This window comes from Dama dama, chromosome 15, assembly GCF_033118175.1.
Source record: "Dama dama isolate Ldn47 chromosome 15, ASM3311817v1, whole genome shotgun sequence".
In the NCBI taxonomy this organism is placed as follows: Eukaryota; Metazoa; Chordata; class Mammalia; order Artiodactyla; family Cervidae; genus Dama; species Dama dama.
In genome coordinates, this window is record NC_083695.1 from 52,573,987 (window position 1) to 52,593,168 (window position 19,182).

At 35.8% G+C, this 19,182-nt stretch overlaps 1 protein-coding gene across 1 annotated transcript in view; it reads left to right on the plus strand.

Annotated features, from left to right (window-relative positions):
- PCDH15 (protocadherin related 15) overlaps positions 1 to 19,182 on the plus strand; it is a 920,738-nt gene that overhangs the window by 717,074 nt on the left and 184,482 nt on the right. The window contains exon 22 of the mRNA XM_061162074.1: positions 94 to 210. Within this exon, the coding sequence (XP_061018057.1) occupies positions 94 to 210 (117 nt within the window). The remainder of the gene's footprint in view (positions 1 to 93; positions 211 to 19,182) is intronic.

Consider the following 19,182-nt stretch of genomic DNA (forward strand, 5'->3'; position numbering starts at 1 on the left):
GGATGGAAGGCTGACAGTGGCAAATGGGTTGTGTGATATGAAGAGGTAACCTGGTTTCAACAGAAGCACTAAACTCTTCATTTTATCCTACAGGATATGAATGATTACCCTCCAGTGTTTAGTAAACGAATCTACAAAGGAATGGTTGCTCCCGATGCTGTCAAGGGTACACCGATAACGACTGTTTATGCTGAAGATGCAGACCCTCCTGTAAGTTGAAGACACTGATTAATACTCTGAACTAAAGGGAGACAATTTTAACACTTATAAATGACCCAGTTCCCAAGACAGCACAATGAATCTGTGTGTTCCACTCTATCCACTCTTTCACATTTGATGCACTCTTGCCTGTTGCACACACAGGTACAGACCATATTTCAAGTGATTATTATCGAACTTAGTCACTGTAATTCAATATTTAGTATTTGTCAGTTTATCTAATACTAATGATAAATATGTAATATAGAAAGAATTATCTACATTTGCAATAAGTATAATTCAGTTTCTTTATTTGGAACATCATAAGTTTAGTTTAGCCTAGATAAGTTTTATCCTTAAGTGTTTTCCATCTTATTTACATTTCACTAGCAAACACTAAATCAACATATAACAATATTACATTGAATGTGTTAATTTTGGTAAGCTAAAATTGTCTTGCTTTTAGAACATATTTCATAGATTCTCTTAGATGTCCTAAATTGCCTTTCAAGATAGAGGGTTTCTAATTAAATTATAGCAGAAGTGAGGTAAATTTTCCTTAATATCATCTCTTAATGTATTGAAGATAGCATATAAAACTAATAGTACTTGTATAAAAATGCTTTCTAGAAATAACTTAGTATTTTACATATTAATTATTTATTCTCATAATAGTTGGATGATGAAGATTTGAATTTTTTATCTTGGGTGAACTTGTAGTATAAGTCAGTAGCTGATAAATTCTAGAAAAATGTTAAAGGTATTAAATAAAACCATTTTAGAAAAGTAAGAAAATAGAAAAAGACCTCAATTTTATAAGTGACTTAAAATTTCTGTTTTGTGTTGCTAATATAAGCAGTATTTATGTAATGCTATTTATTTAATAACATATGAATGGCAGTCATAACATTTTTCAGCTTCAGTTATGACAAGCCATATCATCTTTTGTGACTGTGAGGTCTTAAGAAATAATAATGTTAACATGAAAGCAATGACCTTTCACTCAGAAGTTCCTTTTCTCAAATGTATTAAAATGTCCTTGAAATTGATTTATTGAATCTTGGGAAATATGATAGGCAAAACTTCAGAGCCTTGAACACACCAATAGAGATGGTGAATGTGAAATTGTGGTTTGTCTGTTTAAGTAAACTGTCAAAGGTACAAAATATTTTAAAATTAGGAATACAGTTCAATTCTATTCAAGATATGTGTTTTGAGCACCAGCTCCATAGTGATCACTGTGCTAACCAGGTTTTGCTGTCCAGAAACTGACAATCTCATAGGGAAAACAGAACTGCACATAGAAACTATAAAGCACTATGTAAATGTAGGAGAGGAAGAATTTTCCTTTCTTCCCCTCTAAGTTTTCTGGCTGATCTAATAATTAAATTGGCATAAGACAGATTAGCAAGAGGAAAACAAATTTAAATTTGTACATACAGGAGCTCATAAAAATACAATGCTTGAAGACGTGACTAGAGCAGACAGCTTTTATCTTTTAGACTAGGTACTAATACATCTGTGAAGAACTGACAAGATGACGGGCTTGGGCTTGGTGTAGTCATTTAGTAAAGAAGTAATGAGATTTGCTTACATGGCCTTGTCCTCCTTGAATTCTCTGTCTCTGGCAGTAAGGATTTCTCATTCTCTTGGTGTAGAGAGGATGCCTTTCACGTGGGAGATTTATATCCTGCTTTCAGGGAGACAAAAGAGTAGAAGTGTCCTCCTTATACTGACTGTCTCTTAAGTAACTTTAATTCAAAATAATCAACATGCTCAAGTGACATATTTTGGGCAAAGTGCCCTGAACCCTCTCCTAAGCAAATACAGCATCTTAAAATACTTATATTTCTAAGAAATTTTCATTAGCACAGAATTCAAGATAGTTAAGTTTCCTGACATTAATGATGAGATTCTAAAAGTAGACCTGCTACTCACCTATGTGGGACAGACCTCAAAGTCTTAGTGCGGGTGGCAAAATCCCTACTTCACTTTTGTCACTTGTGACTTTGCAGTGACTTTCAGTCACTGTGCTGATGTGAAAGAAGCTGTTTTGTTCTGTTGTCTATTTTCTAAATAAGTCATATTACTTATATCAAGTATTTACATAGAAAGAAGTTCTTTTCACTTCCTAAAACCTGTTTATGGAAATTTACCAGACTCAACTGCCATAGTAAAGAAGCTCTTAGGCTTGTATTCCCAATAGTGTTTTTTTAACTTTTAATATCTAATGCTGTCTTTTCAGTAGATGAAAGATGGATGCCAGTTGTCCAACTGGAATACTGAGCATGTATCTTTCAGTTAGCAAATATATTATTTTATGAGACTTGGTTTTGATCCTGGAAACAGTTTCAGCTATTGGCATAACTAGTATTCAGCATTGAATTTTCCATCATTGCTACAAATGGTGTCCCTTAAATTAGCATAGTTACAATTTGGCTGTATCTACAACAATCTGAAATAAAAGATAATTCCATGGAATTTTTTAGAAAATATCAATAAAAATTATACATCTTTCAAAATGCTATGATTGATTTTCACTTTTATTATTTTATATCAGTGCCATAAATACAGAATAAGTATTTTTTGGACGAACTTGCCAAGTATTTCTATTCTGTTAGTATTATAAATATTTATTCATTAAAAGAAGATAGTTTCAGTTTCATATCTGTCTGGGCTTTTAAGTCAGTTTCACTACTTAGGGCTGTGATTAGCTATAGGTAACACTATGTTTATTTAATGATATCTCTTCCAAACAAGAGGGTAAGGTCCTTGAGGGCAAGAATCAAAACTTAATCCAATTTGTTTTTTCCCACAGTTAACCATGTTTGGTACTTAGTAGAAACATTTGTTGAGTAAATAATCAGTTATTTCTATGCTCTTCAGAATTGACCAAATGTGCCAGATCTTCAGAAATTTAGTTATTTGTGAACCTGGACAAATTTCTTCTTGTCTCCAGGCCCAAGTATGGCCATTTGAGGTCTGTGAGAATTAAGTGAAGAAAGGCAAATATAATGCTTGGTGCTGCTTCTGCCCTCTCATATAAGTAGGTATTGTTACAATTCTGCAATGATAATTTGCCTCTCTAGAGGTTGGCAACATGCTTTTCAAGGCATCATGTTTCTTGTGAATGAAATGAGAATCACCCATTTTAAACTAGAAATAGCAACTGTAAAATCTTTTGAAGTATCAGATGGAGAAATGGGTAAGATCTTAAAGCCAGAGAGAGCATTGCTGCTGAATATAAATTAAGAATTATAAAATGCGTGTTGTGCAAGCCTAAAGTGATCTAGAGAGGAAAAAAAAGACTTCTAGGAATTTTTTTCCCTTGAATTAAAATTGTTAGGACTTTTATTTTCTGTCTTGCTTTTGTGACAGCATTGACATCATGTAGTTCACCAGAGACGTGTATGGTGAATGACTGATCATTTTGGATATTAAAAATTGCTAACCTTTTCTTTCTGCTCGCCAGAGATTTCTCATTCCAAACTGTCACATGACAATACTCCAAGTGTAGTGTTCATTTGCATATCTTTATTCTTTCCGAAGCTGTGGGCCAAACCACATGATACAAGAGTCTCTTTCTGGACAGGGTACATGTCTCACAGTATAGTGTCCTTCATTAGCAAGTGGACACAGAAAAATATGAATGCATACATTTTGTTCATTTCCAAGAAGTTATGAGGAACCCACTGAGGAGCATCTTCTCATTGTTGTGTCAATTCTTTCCTTTTAATACATCTGAGGAATTTATAACATTCTTGTTTAAAGTAAATCAGTATTTGGATCATGTTTAATAGTAGCAATTTTGACAAACTTTCTTATTTGCATATAGTCATGTGAGAAATATTTATGTATTGAAGACTTCTTTTTTAGGTTTTGACATCAATATACAAAGTTAATATGCTTCATGAAAAACAATCTTGTAGTTCTCAATAGTAACCAGCTTTAATCAGTGAGTGTTCTCACTACACTTTTATTTTTTCAGAAGGTATTTTTTATAAAGAGAAAATAATTGCATCTGTGAGGCAAATTTTTCCCCTCTGCTGAGATTGTGAGAGCTATATTATCCTTTCAGAGTTAAGACAAGCTACCTGAGAAATTATTTTTAAAGTGATTTCACAGGTGGTTTTAATATCCTTTTCAATCATCTGAGGACACTTTTGTTGATCTCTAGAGAGTAAAAAAGATGGTCAGGTCAGTTTTTCTTTTCTATGATGTGTGATTTAGAATGTCATCATGTCACCAGATAATGCCAGGTAATTATGGTGATCTTCTCCAAATGCTTAACCCTCCACATAATCATTCTGTTGCAATCTATTAGCAGAAATCAAACAGTAAAATGAAAACAGCAACTGTCTTTATCCATGATTTGCTGCTTGCTGGCTTTGTGTGCAATAGTTAAAACTATTCAAGGCTAGGAGTGTTATAAGATTGTATTTTTATCACCAGATAATATGGCTATTCCGTATCACTTTCCATTTATATCTCTACATATCTGTTTGTCATCACTCACCACATACTGGTTGGTGCTGTTTTGCTCTATTGATTTAGGTTATTGCTAGCAATGTAGTGGAAACTCGGGTTTTAAAGATCAGTGCTTGCTAACCACACTTGCTGACCCTGGAGCATGTCAGGGGAATGTACACAGCTCAGTGGGATTTTTTCCTTCACAGCAAAGCTGTAAGGGAAATAATCAAGAACTGTTTTCACAATGCATGTCAGCTTGTGAAAATTGAGATGAGGTAGCCTAGCTTGAGTCCCTTTGGTCTCACATACTTAATTAGAAAAAAACCTCATACAATGAAACAGTTGGGACTTGATCTTTAGAATGACAATGGGTTATAATTAGATTTTAAGCTGTAAATGAATACAAAGGCAAAGGTTTATGAGACAGTTTATTTATTAAAGTCTTGCTGTTGTTCTTCAGTCACTGTTTTGTCTGACAGTTTGTGAGCCCATAGACTGCAGCATGCAAGGCTTCCCTGTCCTTCACTATCTCCTGGAGCTTACTCAAATTCATATCCATTGAGTCAATGATGTCATCCAACTATCTCGTCCTCTGTTGCCCCCTTGTCATCCTGCCCTCAATATTTTCCAGCATCAGAGTCTTTTTCAGTGAGTTGGCTCTTTGCATCAGGTGACCAAAATATTGGAGCTTCAGCATCAGTCCTTCCAATGCATATTCAGGATTGATTTCCTTTAGGATTGACTGGTTTGATCTCTTTGCAGTCCAAGGGACTCTCAAGAGTCTTCTCCAGCAGCACCACAGTTCAAAATAATCAATTCTTCAGCACTCAGCCTTCTTTATGGTCCAACTCTCACATCAGTACAATACTACAGGAAAAACCATAGCTTTGACTACATAGACTTAGCAAAATGATGTCTCCATTTTTTTAATACTGTCTAGGTTTAATACTGCCATAGCTTTTCTTCCAAGGAGCAAGCATCTTTTAATTTTGTGGCTGCAGTCACTATCCACAGTGATTTTAGAGCCCAAGAAAATAAAATCTGCCACTGTTTCCATTTTTTTCCCCATCTATTTGTCATGAAGTGATGGGACTGGTTGTCATGATCTTATTTTTTGAATGTTGTGTTTTAATCCAGCATTTTCATTTTCCTCTTTCACCCTCATCAAAAGGCTCTTTAGTTCCTCTTTGATTTCTCAATAGAGTGGTATCATCTGCATATCCATTAATGTCTAGAAAAGACTTATCTAAGTGTGTTAAGACTCTAATTTTCTTCTGCCTTGTGCATTTTAGTTTCTTTTTAAGAACAATTATATTCTTAACTTTACTTGAGGTCAATATTAGATTTAACTGCTTTGATTGCAAATATTTTTCTTCTAATTAAGAAACTGCTGTGCATACCAGGGCTAACAAGACATTTTTCTTTTGTTATAAGTAGTAATATCTATAAAATTAAGGGTTTTTTAACCTGTAAAAAAGTGTCATCTGCTTTTGTGTGTGTGTGTGTGTGTGTGTGTGTGTGTGTGAGAATAAACCTCAGGGGATTAGGATCCCAATACACTGCAACAAAGGAGGTTCCCAAGGGAATTGACTGAAATATATCAAGCTCTCGTGATCCCCTGGAGTAAGAAATGGCAACCCATTCCAGTATTCTTGCTTGGAAAATTCCATGGACAGAGAAGCCTGGCAGGCTACAGTCTATGGGTTCACAGAGTTGGCAATGACTGGGCAAGAGCACACACACACATACACACACACACCAAGTTCTCGGGCTCACATAAGTCTCCCTTATAACTTAAACAATGTGTTTTGCTTTGAAGTACTTGCCAGAGGAAATGGGGAGAGATACTCTGAAAGAGTATCTTAACTTCTTATAATCTGAATTCTTGACTTTAATACCTTCAAAGCCATTCTGCTTTTACTTCCCTTCATTACCTACTTTACAATTCCTCCACGTCCTTGAATGTGTAAGCAGTAGCCCTGCAGTCAAACATGCACCTGGCACAACATAGACACTTCATAGTACTGTTGAATCATCTGATCAATGAGAAAACATTTATGGTGGACTTAACAAATAAGAATATGATAAGATAGAGCCATTACAGTGTTGCAGGAAGGGGGACCCCTACCAGGGCCCAAAACTGGGCGCTTGTCTAACACTCGGAAATGAATTGTCCGAGGAGACACATGTGCTGACAAAGCAAGAGATTTATTGGAAAGGGCACCCGGGTGGAGAGCAGGAGGGAAGGGAACCCAGGAGAACCACTCTGCCACGTGGCTCGCAGCCTCCAGTTTTATGGTGATGGGGTTAGTTTCCGGGTTGTCTTTAACCAATCATCCTGACTCTAAGTCATCACCTTCCTGGTGATGCACAGCTTGTTCAGCCTAGGTGGATGCCAGCGAGGATTCTGGGAGGTGGTAGGACATGTGGTGTCTCCTTTTGACCTTTCCTGAACTCTTCCAGTTGGTGGTGGCTTATGAGTTCCATGTTCCTTGCCAGGACCACCTGTCATAAAACAGCTCATGCAAATGAGCTGTTACCATGGTGTCTGGCCAGGGTGGGCGGTCTCAGTCAGTGTGCTTCCCCTAACAACAGTATGTAAAATAAATGCCAGAAACAGGAAGGTGGATGTGACCTGGGGTGGTCTGAGCCTGCTCTGAACTGGAACTCAACTTTTTTAAAATGTAGGAGATTCATTTAAGTGACGGTAGTAGAAGTTGGCAGAGGAAATGGATCCAAACATTTGAGTTAAAAATATTTTTCATGTGTTCTTGAATTTGTGTAACATGATTTGAACTATGTCTGATTCAATAAATATTAGTTATTTAAAGTAACATCTTAGAATCATCTTAGAGACTCATCTGTAGTTGGGAAATATAACAGATTTGGTTTTACAAAACTCATTTTATTATGTAGAAAATGGAAGCTTACTAAGAAGACTTACAAACAGGGTAATGAGAAAGCAAAGCTACATATTAAAACAATGTATTTCCTGTGTTATGTAGTATTCATTGGATAAGATAATAAATGAAAACCAGGAGATAAATTAGCAACTATTGCTTTCATTTCATTATTAAAAAAACAAGGTGGACAATGGAAATTGAGAAAATAAAAATACTTAAAAGTCATTGAAATGAAAGAATTAATAGTGATTGGGCAGGAGGTTGAAGATCACAGACAGAATAAAAACACAATGAAAAGTGAATCAAGAGTTTTTAGCTGGAGTGATAAAGATATTCGTTATATTAGTCAATATAAATGAGACAGATAGAAAAGAAAACTATTTAAGATAGAAAATAATGAAATAGAACTAGGACAGATTAAAGTGATTTGAAATAATTTCAAGATATCTAAATGCAGTCATCTACAGATAGAAATTGATTTCCTTCCCTGAGCAAGGAAGCTGAGAGGACTAGGTCAGGACATGGCTAGTGAAGGAGTCCTACTCACCACTAGTGGTGCAGTGGATACTATTACTCGCCCAAGAATCAGTGCCAGGGCCAGCAGGAGGCTCATCACTTTTCCAGAATTATAGGTTCATTAAGCTAAAGAAAGCACAGCACCTAGTGCTAAGAAGAGGCTGGAGGTAGATGGCAGGATAAGGCCAAGAATTCTTTGCACAGGTAAATAATACCATGAAGAGTCCTGAGGCAGATATCGGGTTTCTGCAGCTGCTTTGATCTGATGCCAGAATGGAACAGATAGAAAACAAGCAAGTACAAGCACAGGGAAAAAATTATGGAAGAGGAGACACCTAAATAGAAGCGGAAGTGATGAGAGTAAATAAAATGCTTCAAGAGACAAAGCTTAATCCCATGAAAGAGGAACTTGGAAATAAATCCTCAGATTTTATTCCTACCCTTTTGAGGATGGGCTGGGAGCTGAAGTGTGGAAAGAATCAGAGGGGAAAAAACAAAAACAAAACAAAAAATTAAGAGGGTAAAAGAGAAATCTGCCAGTGATGTGGTGCCAATGAAAAGAAGAAATTTTCAAGGCAGAAAAGGAAATTAAATGGTAAAGAGTTTTGTTTTTGTTTGTTTGTTTTTGTTTTTCAGACAGGGCAAAGAAAATGCAGTCAAGCTAAGTGAAGGACCCTAGTTCTTTTGATTAGAAACTCATGAGTAACCTTCATGGTAAATTGGCCTTTCTCTCCTACAACTTGCTCACATTTTAATTTTCATGTGTCTGAGTTACATTGGAATGTGACATTTATATAGAGATCAATTTTTTCTGTTTGTTTTTGAGACTATCAAAAGTTTATTTTTATAGTTTATTTTTTGATATTTTTACAGTTATATAGTTTTATAGTTTTTATAGTTTATTTTTATATTTTTCTTTGAATTTCTTATGTGCACTCTCCATAGAAATGATCTATGGAATTTATGTTATAGTTCCTGGACATACTTATAAATATTTATACATATTTATGTATTTAAGCCTATATATGATATATGCCAATTTTTTTTACTCTGACTTAACCATTTTTAAGTTCTTCATTTTGTTGCATCTCTTGGTTTACTCATATATGTCTTTAGCTTTTTTAGAAAGATATATCTTATGTGAGTTTTTCTAGGTATAAAAGTATTTTGCTTGTACAAAGAACATACAACTTGACAAATTATTAGACTTTTGGGCTCAACATTAAAAGACATTAGCTCCTTGGAAGAAAAACTATGATAAACCTAGGCAGCATATTAAAAAGCAGAGTCATTACTTTGCCAACAAAAGTCCGTATAGTCAAAGGTATGGTTTTTCCTGTAGTCATGTATGGATGTGAGTGAGGGAGTGAGTGAAAGTCGCTCAGCCATGTCCGACTCTTTGCAACCCCATGGATGTGAGCTTTGGACCATAAAGAAGGCTTCGCACCAAAAAATCAATGCTTTCAAACTGTGGTGTTGGAGAAGAGTCTTGAGAGTCCCTTGAACTGTAAGGAGATCAAATCTGTCAATCCTAAAGGAAATCAACCCCGAATAGTCATTGGAAGGACTGATGCTGAAGCTGAAGCTCCAATACTTTGGCCACCTGATGTGAAGAACTGACCCATTAGAAAAGACCCTGATGCTGGGAAAGGTTGAAAGCAGGAGGAGAAGGGGACGACAGAGGACAAGATGGTTGGATTGCATCACCAACTCAATGGACATGAGTTTAAGTGAGCTCTGGGAATTGTTGAAGGAAAGGGAAGCCTGGCATGCTGCAGTCCATGGGGTCCCAAAGAGTTGGACACAACTGAGTGACTGAGCAGCAACAAAAACCATACATAGTCTTTTCTAATATTTTCTGGCTTCTAACATTTTAGCACTGTGTGGGTATATTAAAGTTTTAAACATTTTTTAAGGTTTTTTGTTTGTTTCTGTTTATGAGACTCTTGATTCCAGAGCTTAAAAATTTGTCATTAGTATATATTTAGATATTCCTTGCCCTATATTGATTATTTCTGATATATGATAGCTGTTTTCAATCTGAAAACTTACGTACATAGTCCAAGAAAGATTTACATGACTTCAATATTATGGATTCTGGAGGAAGAACCCTCTGGTTGGTTTCAACTTCTGAAGCTACTGACTGTTCTTGTGGTCCTGGACAATTTGCTTAGTCACTCTGTCCCCTAGTTTTTACATTTATAAAATGAAAAAGAAATAATGTAACTGAGACTTTATACACTTTTAACAGCAACTCTTCACTCCTCCCTTCCTCCAAGCAACCATAATTTTGTTCATTGCTTTTCCCAGCTTAACTATTTTGAATATCTCATCTATATGGAATCATGTAGTATTGGTCATTCTGTGACTGGCTTATTTATCTTAGAGGAATATTGTGATGGTTCATCCATGTTGTCACAAATTGCAGAACTTTATTCTTTTTTAAGGCTGCCTTATGTTCCATTGTATGTGTGTGCCACTTTTTCTTTATCCACTCATCCACTGATGGACAGTTAGGTTATTCCCTTTTCTTGGCTATTGAGAATAATGCTGCAATGAACATGGTAGTGGAAATATCTTTTCAAGATTCTGACTTCAGTTGTTTTTATATTTGTACATAGAAGTGTGAATTATCCTGTGTACTTCTAGCATGACAGGATTTTATGAACATATAACAACAAGATTGGAATGTATGAGTCTAATACTCAAAGAAAGTAGAAAAAGAAAATTATGCTGATACTATTAGTCATGTCCAACTCTTTGCAACCCTATGGACTATAGCCCACCAGGCTCCCCTGTTCATGGGATTTTTGAGGCAAGAATATTGAAGAATACTAGAGTGAGTTGCCCTTCCCTCCTCTAACAGATGGTCTTTACAACCCAGGGATCAAACTTTCATCTCCTGTGTCTCCTGCACTGCAGATGATACAGTTTAAAAAAAAAAAAAAATAGAAGACAAAAATGCATACAATAGCATCAATTAGGTTTTCCTATCAAAATATGCATAGTTAACAATACTAAAATATCACTAGTTCACCATTAAAAATTAGGATTTTATTAATGGGTTTTGATACACTTAGGGATTGGCTGGCCGGCCTTGACTTTGGGCTGATGATTGGGTTGGATTCACGTCAGTTTGACATGACGTGCCTCCCTCTTCAGGGATCCATGACTAAGTATGTCTGCTCTTCACACAGTGAGGGACAGGACCACAAGAGAACTTACCAAAGCCCCTGGTCACAGGTAAAACTTCCTGTTGTATGTCACAGTAGCTCACATTCCACTGACCAAAGCAAGTCCCATGGCCAAGCCTAAAGTCAATGGAGCAGAAAATAGTGCATATTACTGAGCAATGATATCACAGCAGTCTAGTTAAGACACTTACACTGGTTGATTTTGACAGAAAAACGAGGTAGAATCTAAGTGTGAATATGAAATGAGATAAAGAAATGAGATGTAAATATTACCAGCGGATCCATTGATAAAAATGTTCGATAAACTATGCATTATGTTAAACTTAAATCTTTATCCCTGTAGTCCAAACAAAAGAGATATTCTTCAATATGTGTGTGTATCCAGTATTATTTAAAGCTGTCACATTAGGTATTAAGGATTGAAATTGTAATGTTTTCTAGCCTTAGAATTGCAAACTTAAAGAGACAGCAATTAATCGAAAATCAATCAAGTATATAGAAATGACAAACTTAGAAAAGTTCTAAGAAATAAATCTTTAGGGTGCTGTAAAACCTAAATCATCAAGGAAAGTTCTGGAAGAAATGGTTCAGACCTGAGGTCTGAAAGATAATGAAGTGTTTCCAGGCAAAGAACCATGGAAGAAAATTTATACTCCAAAGCAGAGAAACAAAATATAGGTTTCAAAAAACAAAAAAGAGCAATTTTGTCAAGAGGCTGGAGAGGTAAATTTGAGTCAGATCCTATGAAGTCTGAAGGCATGAAAATAGTTCCAAGGTTTCTTACATTATGATTAGAAAAGTGAGACGGTTTCAAAATAGAGGAAACAGGATCACAAATTACTAACTCTGTCTTGAGTTTACCCCTGTCTTTATGTTCCTTTGGTTTTGTGAGTTGATTTTTTATAAGGAAATTTGAATGTGTGCCCACTGTTATCTTTAAAAAAATTATAAAGACTTACCTATATAAAGAAATTTTACAAAGTTTTTTCAAAAAATTATTATTTGTTATTGATGTATTTAGGGATTTAATCTGTTTACCTTTGAAAAACATGTTTCCTAAAAGAGTTAGTGGTAAATAATCTGGTAGCAAACATTTCTTGGGATCTTTAATGACTCTGTTAAATACCATATCTTCAGGAATTGAATTATGCATAGATATTTACATTAGATCAGTGACATCTGGCATAAGGAATTTGCCTAAAAGATTGTTGACTCGCTATGTTGTCAAAACATAGTAATCACTCCAGGTGTTAAAAATCAGGGAAGGGGAGAGGGAAAAAGAAAAGCACATGATCTTTTCAGTGATTACATGGAAAGTTTGACCTGTAGTTTTTGTTACCTTAGCAGGCAGTTAAGATTCACTTAACAACAACAACAAAAAGCCTAACTTTCTATTGCTGCAAAAACAATATAAACCATTTTACAGTAATCCCTCATGGTAAACCATACTTGGGAGATTTTGTGAATTGCACTCTTACAAAATAAATCAGATTAGTTTCTTTCAAAGACACTGGCAAAAAGAACTTTGGAAATCACATCAGGGAGGAAAATCTTTATGTACTTGAAAACAAATTACTTAATATTTGTGTGTAATGATAATAATAGGTTTAGTATTCCCTGACATAATGTGATTGCTTTTATTATGAGAAAATTATGTGGATCTGAGTAAGTAATTGCTTGATAATTATGTATTTAAGAAAAATGACTAATTCAAGATATCCCCTGATATAGAGGACTTAATTAGTTTGGTCCATTATAGTCTTATTAAAATTCCTTATGTTTGCAAGTTTAGAACATTTTTTGTACAGATCTGCAATTACCTTCTGTAATAATTAATTACCTTCTTATGATCATAAAGTCAAGACATTATGTTTAGCACTTACTGAAAGAATAAAAATAAAAAAATAAAAATGTATTGAGTGATAAAAAGAATTTATATCTCAAGGTTTTATTTTTTACATAAATTTATATTTATTTTATATATTTTGTCAATCTGCATAAATATATTACTTTTTAATTTAAAAATTATAATGTAAGCATGATCACAACAGGATTTTTGTCTGTCATATTCCCATCATCTAGAAAAATTGCCTCATCAGAATATCACTGTAGCACCATATAACTATGTATGTACTGGATAAAATGACTATTTCAGTAGTGTAGTTCCATATTAATATTTATTGACTTCTACCCATGTCAAATTTGTCAGATAAAATAGCATCACAAAGTTCAAATCATACCTTTCACATTTGGAAAGTCATACAATATTTAAATAAGTCACATACTATCTCAAATCATATTTGGAAAGAAGCCTAACACATGAGCAAACGAATCAATTCATTCATTCATTCATAGATGTCATAAATCAAGTCCTTCCTGAGGGCAATTAGGGTTGGCAGACATCCACAGAGTCCCTCAAAGCTATCGAATACTGTCACTAGTGTTGGCATCTGTGTGTAACTAGGAAAAATGACATTATACTGCAGTTTCTTCTTTAACTTATTTTCACATAAGAATAATAAAACCATTTCACTGGATTATTACCAGATTTTAATAAAGAATGAAAACACTTAGCCAATGCTAGTCACATAGATGTTAGTTAATGTTTCCTCCTCCTCATCCTTGCTTTCAGGGTGATGCAGATATGCCTAACTTTGTCTCTGGTTTGATACAGTGCTTACATACTCATCATGTGTAAACTTTTGGATGTCAGTATCTGGACTCATGAAGTAATTATGGTGTCACTAATGACACTGTAAAATTTTGGAATAACATTTTCATAAAACACCATGCTAATAGGGTGTTTACAATCCCCACAAAAAAATGTGTACATATTTTAAGTTTCTTACTCCAAATTAGCAAGGTATTTTGCTTAAATAGACATCATTAATTTAGATCACTTCAGAGTAATACATGCCTACTTTTATCTTTTTGAGTTTAAGATAAAATGTCCAAGATCTTGACACATAAATTTTAGTTTGTCATTTTAATACTCAAATTACATGACAGATTGGACTCCACATATAACACAATCACTCAGTTCAGTTCAGTTCAGTCGCTCAGTCGTGTCCAACTCTTTGCGACCTCATGAATTGCAGCACGCCAGGCCTCCCTGTCCATCACCAACTCCCAGAGTTTACTCAAACTCATGTCCATTGAGTCGTGATGCCATCCAGCCGTCTCATCCTCTGTCGTCCCCTTCTCCTCCTGCCCCCAATCCCCTCCCAGCATCAGGGTCTTTTCCAACAAGTCATTGCCAGTTTATAAATCAAAATACATTTTAAGGTACATGAGGAACCTACACAGTGAAGTATAAAATCCACATGACTATAAATCTGAAGGTCTGTGCTCCAGTTCTAGAACCTTCATTTGGTAATGCTTATGTTTCTCTTTTGTAGCTCTTATCAGAAACGTTAGTAGATAAATTATATCTATCTACATACCTTTTGTCTCCCCCATCTGACTGAACATAAGTCCCATGAGTACAAAAGCCTGTCTGTCTCTCTCATTATTGGTCTATGATCATGAGAGATGGATGTGAGTAGTTATGGATAAGTATCTATGAACAGATACTGGTGGGTCTTAAACTAAAAACTTGCCAACAATTTAGCCATATGCTGAGGTAAGTAAATTCCTAGAGGTCCTCTAAACCATATAGAAAATTACCCATGTAGCTATGATTCTTGCAATTACCCATAGTATACTCAGAAATATCAATCTTGTTCAACATTAATTTGAGTGTGTAACTCTGATTTAGCACATTGTTTAGTATAGCTGGTGTAAGAAAATGTCTATATTCTATTAATATAGATCACATGAGTATTAATTTATTAGGAAAATCCAGAGGATTGTGTCTTTATTTTAAAGGATTGATGTAACAACAGACTGTATTAGATATAATTAAAGGAAGTAACACAGAATAGGACAGAGGCTGAGAAGTAAGATTGATGTTTTTCTGGAATTTTCTTGCTTTTTCTATGATCCAATGTATGGTGGCAATTTAACCTCTCCTTCCTCTGCCTTTTCTAAATCCAACTTGTATATCTGGAGGTTCTTGGTTTGGTCACTAAGTCATCTCCAACTTTTTGTGACCCCCATGGACTGCAGCACATCAAGCTTCCCTCTCTCCATTACTACCTCGCAGAGTATGCTTGAACTCATGTCCATTGAGTTGGTGATGTCAACAAACCATCTCATCCTCTGTCACCCTCTCCTCCTGATCTCAATCTTTCCCAGTATCAGAATCTTTTCCAATGAGTTGGCTCTTTGCATCAGGTGGCCAAAGTACTGGAGTTTCAGCTTTAGCTTCGGTTCTTCCGATGAATATTCAGATTTGATTTTCTTTAGGATTGACAGGTTTGATCTCCTCACTGTCCAAGAGACTCTCAAGAGTCTTTGCTAGCACCACAACTTGAAAGCATCAATTCTTTGGTGCTCAGCCTTCTTTATGGTCCAATTCTCACATCCATACAAAACTAGGAAAAATATAGATTTGACTATATGGACATTTGTCAGCAAAGTGATGTCTCTGATTTTTAATACCTTGCTAGGTTTTTCATAGATTTTCTTCCAAGGAGCAAGTGTCTGTTAATTTCATGGCTGTAGTCAACCATCCACAGTGATTCTGGAGTCAAAGAAAATAAAATCTGCCATTGTTTCCACTTTCTCCCCATCTATTTGCCATGAAGTAATGGAACCAGATGCCAAGATCTTGGCTTTTTGAATGCTGGTTTTAAGCTAGCTTTTTCACTGTCTCTTTCACCGTCATAAGAGGCTCTTCAGTTCCTCTTCACTTTCTGTCATTAGAGTGGTATCATCTGTTATTTTAGTCTTGATTCCTACTTGTGAGTCATCCAACACGGCATTTTGCATGATGTACTCTGCATAGAAGTTAAATAATAAGGGTGACAGTGTACAGTCTTGATGTACGTGTTTCCCAGTTTTGAACCAGTCCATTTTTCCATGTGTGGTTCTAACTGTTGCTTCTTGACCTGCATACAGGTTTCTCAGGAGTCAGGTAAGATGGTCTGGCATTTCCATCTCTTTAAGAATTTTCCACAGTTTGCTATGATCCACACAGTCAAAGGCTTCAGCATAGTCAAAGAGGCAGAAATAGCTGTTTTTCTGGAATTTCCTTGCTTTCTATATGGTACAAAAGATGTTGGCAATTTTATCTCTGGTTCCTCTGCCTTTTCTAAACCCAGCTTGTACATCTGGAATTTCTCGATTCATGTACTGCTAAAGCCTAGCTTGATGGATTTTGAGCATTATCTTGCTAGCATGTGAAATGAGTGCAATCGTGCAATAGTTTGAGCATTCTTTGGCATTTCCTTTCTTTGCAATTGGAATGAATACTCAATCTTTTCCAGTCATGTGGCCACTGCTGAGTTTCCCAAATTTAGTGGCATATTGAATGCAATATTTTAATAGCATCATCTTTTAGGATTTGAAATAACTCATCTGGAATTCCTTCACCTCCTCTAACTTTGTTCATAGTAATGCTTGCTAAGCCACACTTGAATTCCCTCATCTAGCTCTAGGTGAATGACTATACATACCTTTGTGGTTATATAGGTCATTAAGATCCTTTCGTATTATTCTTCCATGTATTCTTGCCACTTCTTCTTAATCTAGTCTACTTCTGTTAGGTCTTTACCATTTCTATCCTGTATTGTGTTAAATAATTTTTATCTAATGGCAAATAAAAAGTCCTTTGGGATTTGTTCTAAACTGCAGTTGATTTCTGTCATCTCCCTGATGCCAAGTTAAGGTTTTCAGCACTTGAATGATTAAGTTCCCAGTCATATCATGATCCTTATTTTGAACATTTTATTTAGGCAAATGTATCTCTCTAAAAGTGAGTTTCATTCATTTGAAAATTCAATAGAAGTATCAAAGGATATTTTGGTGAACAGAGTTGGGATTAAGAGGGATTGCTGTGCTAGCACTTCAGTTCAGTTCAGCGGCTCAGTCATGTCCGACTCTTTGCGTCCCCATGGACTGCTACACACCAGGCCTCCCTGTCCATGACCAACTCCCAGAGTTTACTCAAACTCATGTCCATTGAGTCGGTGATGCCATCCAGCCATCTCATCCTCTGTCATCCCCTTCTCCTCCCACCTCCAATCTTTTCCAGCATCAGGGTCTTTTCCAATGAGTCAGCTCTTCACATCAGGTGGCCAAAGTATTGGAGTTTCAGCTTCAGCATCAGTCCTTCCAATGAACACCCAGGACTGATCTACTTCAGGATGGACTGGTTGGATCTCCTTGCAGTCCAAGGGGCTCTCAAGAGTCTTCTCCAACACCACAGTTCAAAAGAATCAATTCTTCAGGGCTCAGCTTTCTTTATAGTCCAACTCTCACATCCATACATGACTACTGGAAAAACCATAGCTATGACTAAATGAATATTTGTTGGCAAAGTAATGTCTCTGCTTTTTAATATGCTGCCTAGGTTAGTCATAACTTTTTTCCAAGGAGCAAGCATCTTTTAATTTCATGGCTGAAATCACCATCAGCAGTGATTTTGGAGCCCCCAAAATATAAAAGTCTATCACTGTTTCACTGTTTCCCCATCTATTTGCGATGAAGTGATGGAACCAGATGCCATGATCTTAGTTTTCTGAATGTTGAGCTTTAAGCCAACTTTTTCACTCTCTTCTTTCACTTTCATCAAGAGGCTCTTTAGTTCTTCTTCACTTTCTGCCATAAGGGTGGTGTCATTTGCATATCTGAGGTTATTGATATTTCTTCCAGCAATCTTAATTCCAGCTTGTGCTTCATCCAGCCCAGAGTTTCTCATGATGTACTCTGCATAAAAATTAAATAAGCAGGGTGACAGTATACAGCCTTGACTTACTCCTTTCCCTATTTGGAACCAGTTGGTTGTTCCATGTCCAGTTCTAACTGTTGCTTCCTGACCTGAAGACAGATTTCTCAAGAGGCACCTCATTAGTCTTTTAAATTTATGGTTATCTGAAGTAATGCTTGCTCAGATAATGAGGTCTGCTGGATTTATAGAAATAGCTGCCAAGCTAAATGAAGAGGTTTAAAGCAAGCTGTTCTGCTATGTTTCTTACATGTCCTCAGTTTCCATTATTTTTTAAAGAAACTCATTTTATTTACCCTTCAGAGTACTCCAAGAGGTATAATGATAGGAAACTCTATCTTTGTCACCACTGCCTGTTGAGAATCTTCACAGACAATCTCATCACTTTACTGTTAAATTAATGTTTATGTCTTGGTTAGTTCTGTCTAAATTTCTTGCCTTTATTAATGTCATTTCAAAATGGCTGGATAAATATGGAAAAATTCCAAAATTGCTTAAATAGTCTTATTTTCTATGTAATATTACATATACTATGAGATTATGCACTAATGTTTCATAGATTGTTTTGTATCTTAGTAACTCAGATGGTAAAGAATTTGCCCACAATGTGAGAGACCTGGGTTCAATCCCTGGATTGGGAAGATTCCCTAGAGAAGGAAATGGCTGACCACTCTTGTATTCTTAGAGCTTCCTTGGTGGCTCAGGTGGTAAAAATCTGCTTGCAATGGGGGAGGATCTGAGTTCGATCCTGGAGTTGGGAAGATCCCCAGGAGAAAGAAATGACTACCCACTCCAATATGCTTGCTTGGAGAATTCCATGGATAGAGGAACCTTGTGAGTTACAGTCCATGGCGTTGCAAAGAGTTTGACATGACAGAAAGACTAACACTTTCAAAGTCCATTTTATAGTCTCCTGGTAAATGACAAAACATGTTTTGAAACAGCAAAATATATTTCACTGCACGAGATTAAAATATCTGTACTCTAAGGATGATACATAAAGATATAGCTATTGAATTAAAGAATAAAATTAAATAGATTCCACTAAGTGGATATCTTATGAGGGCTTCCC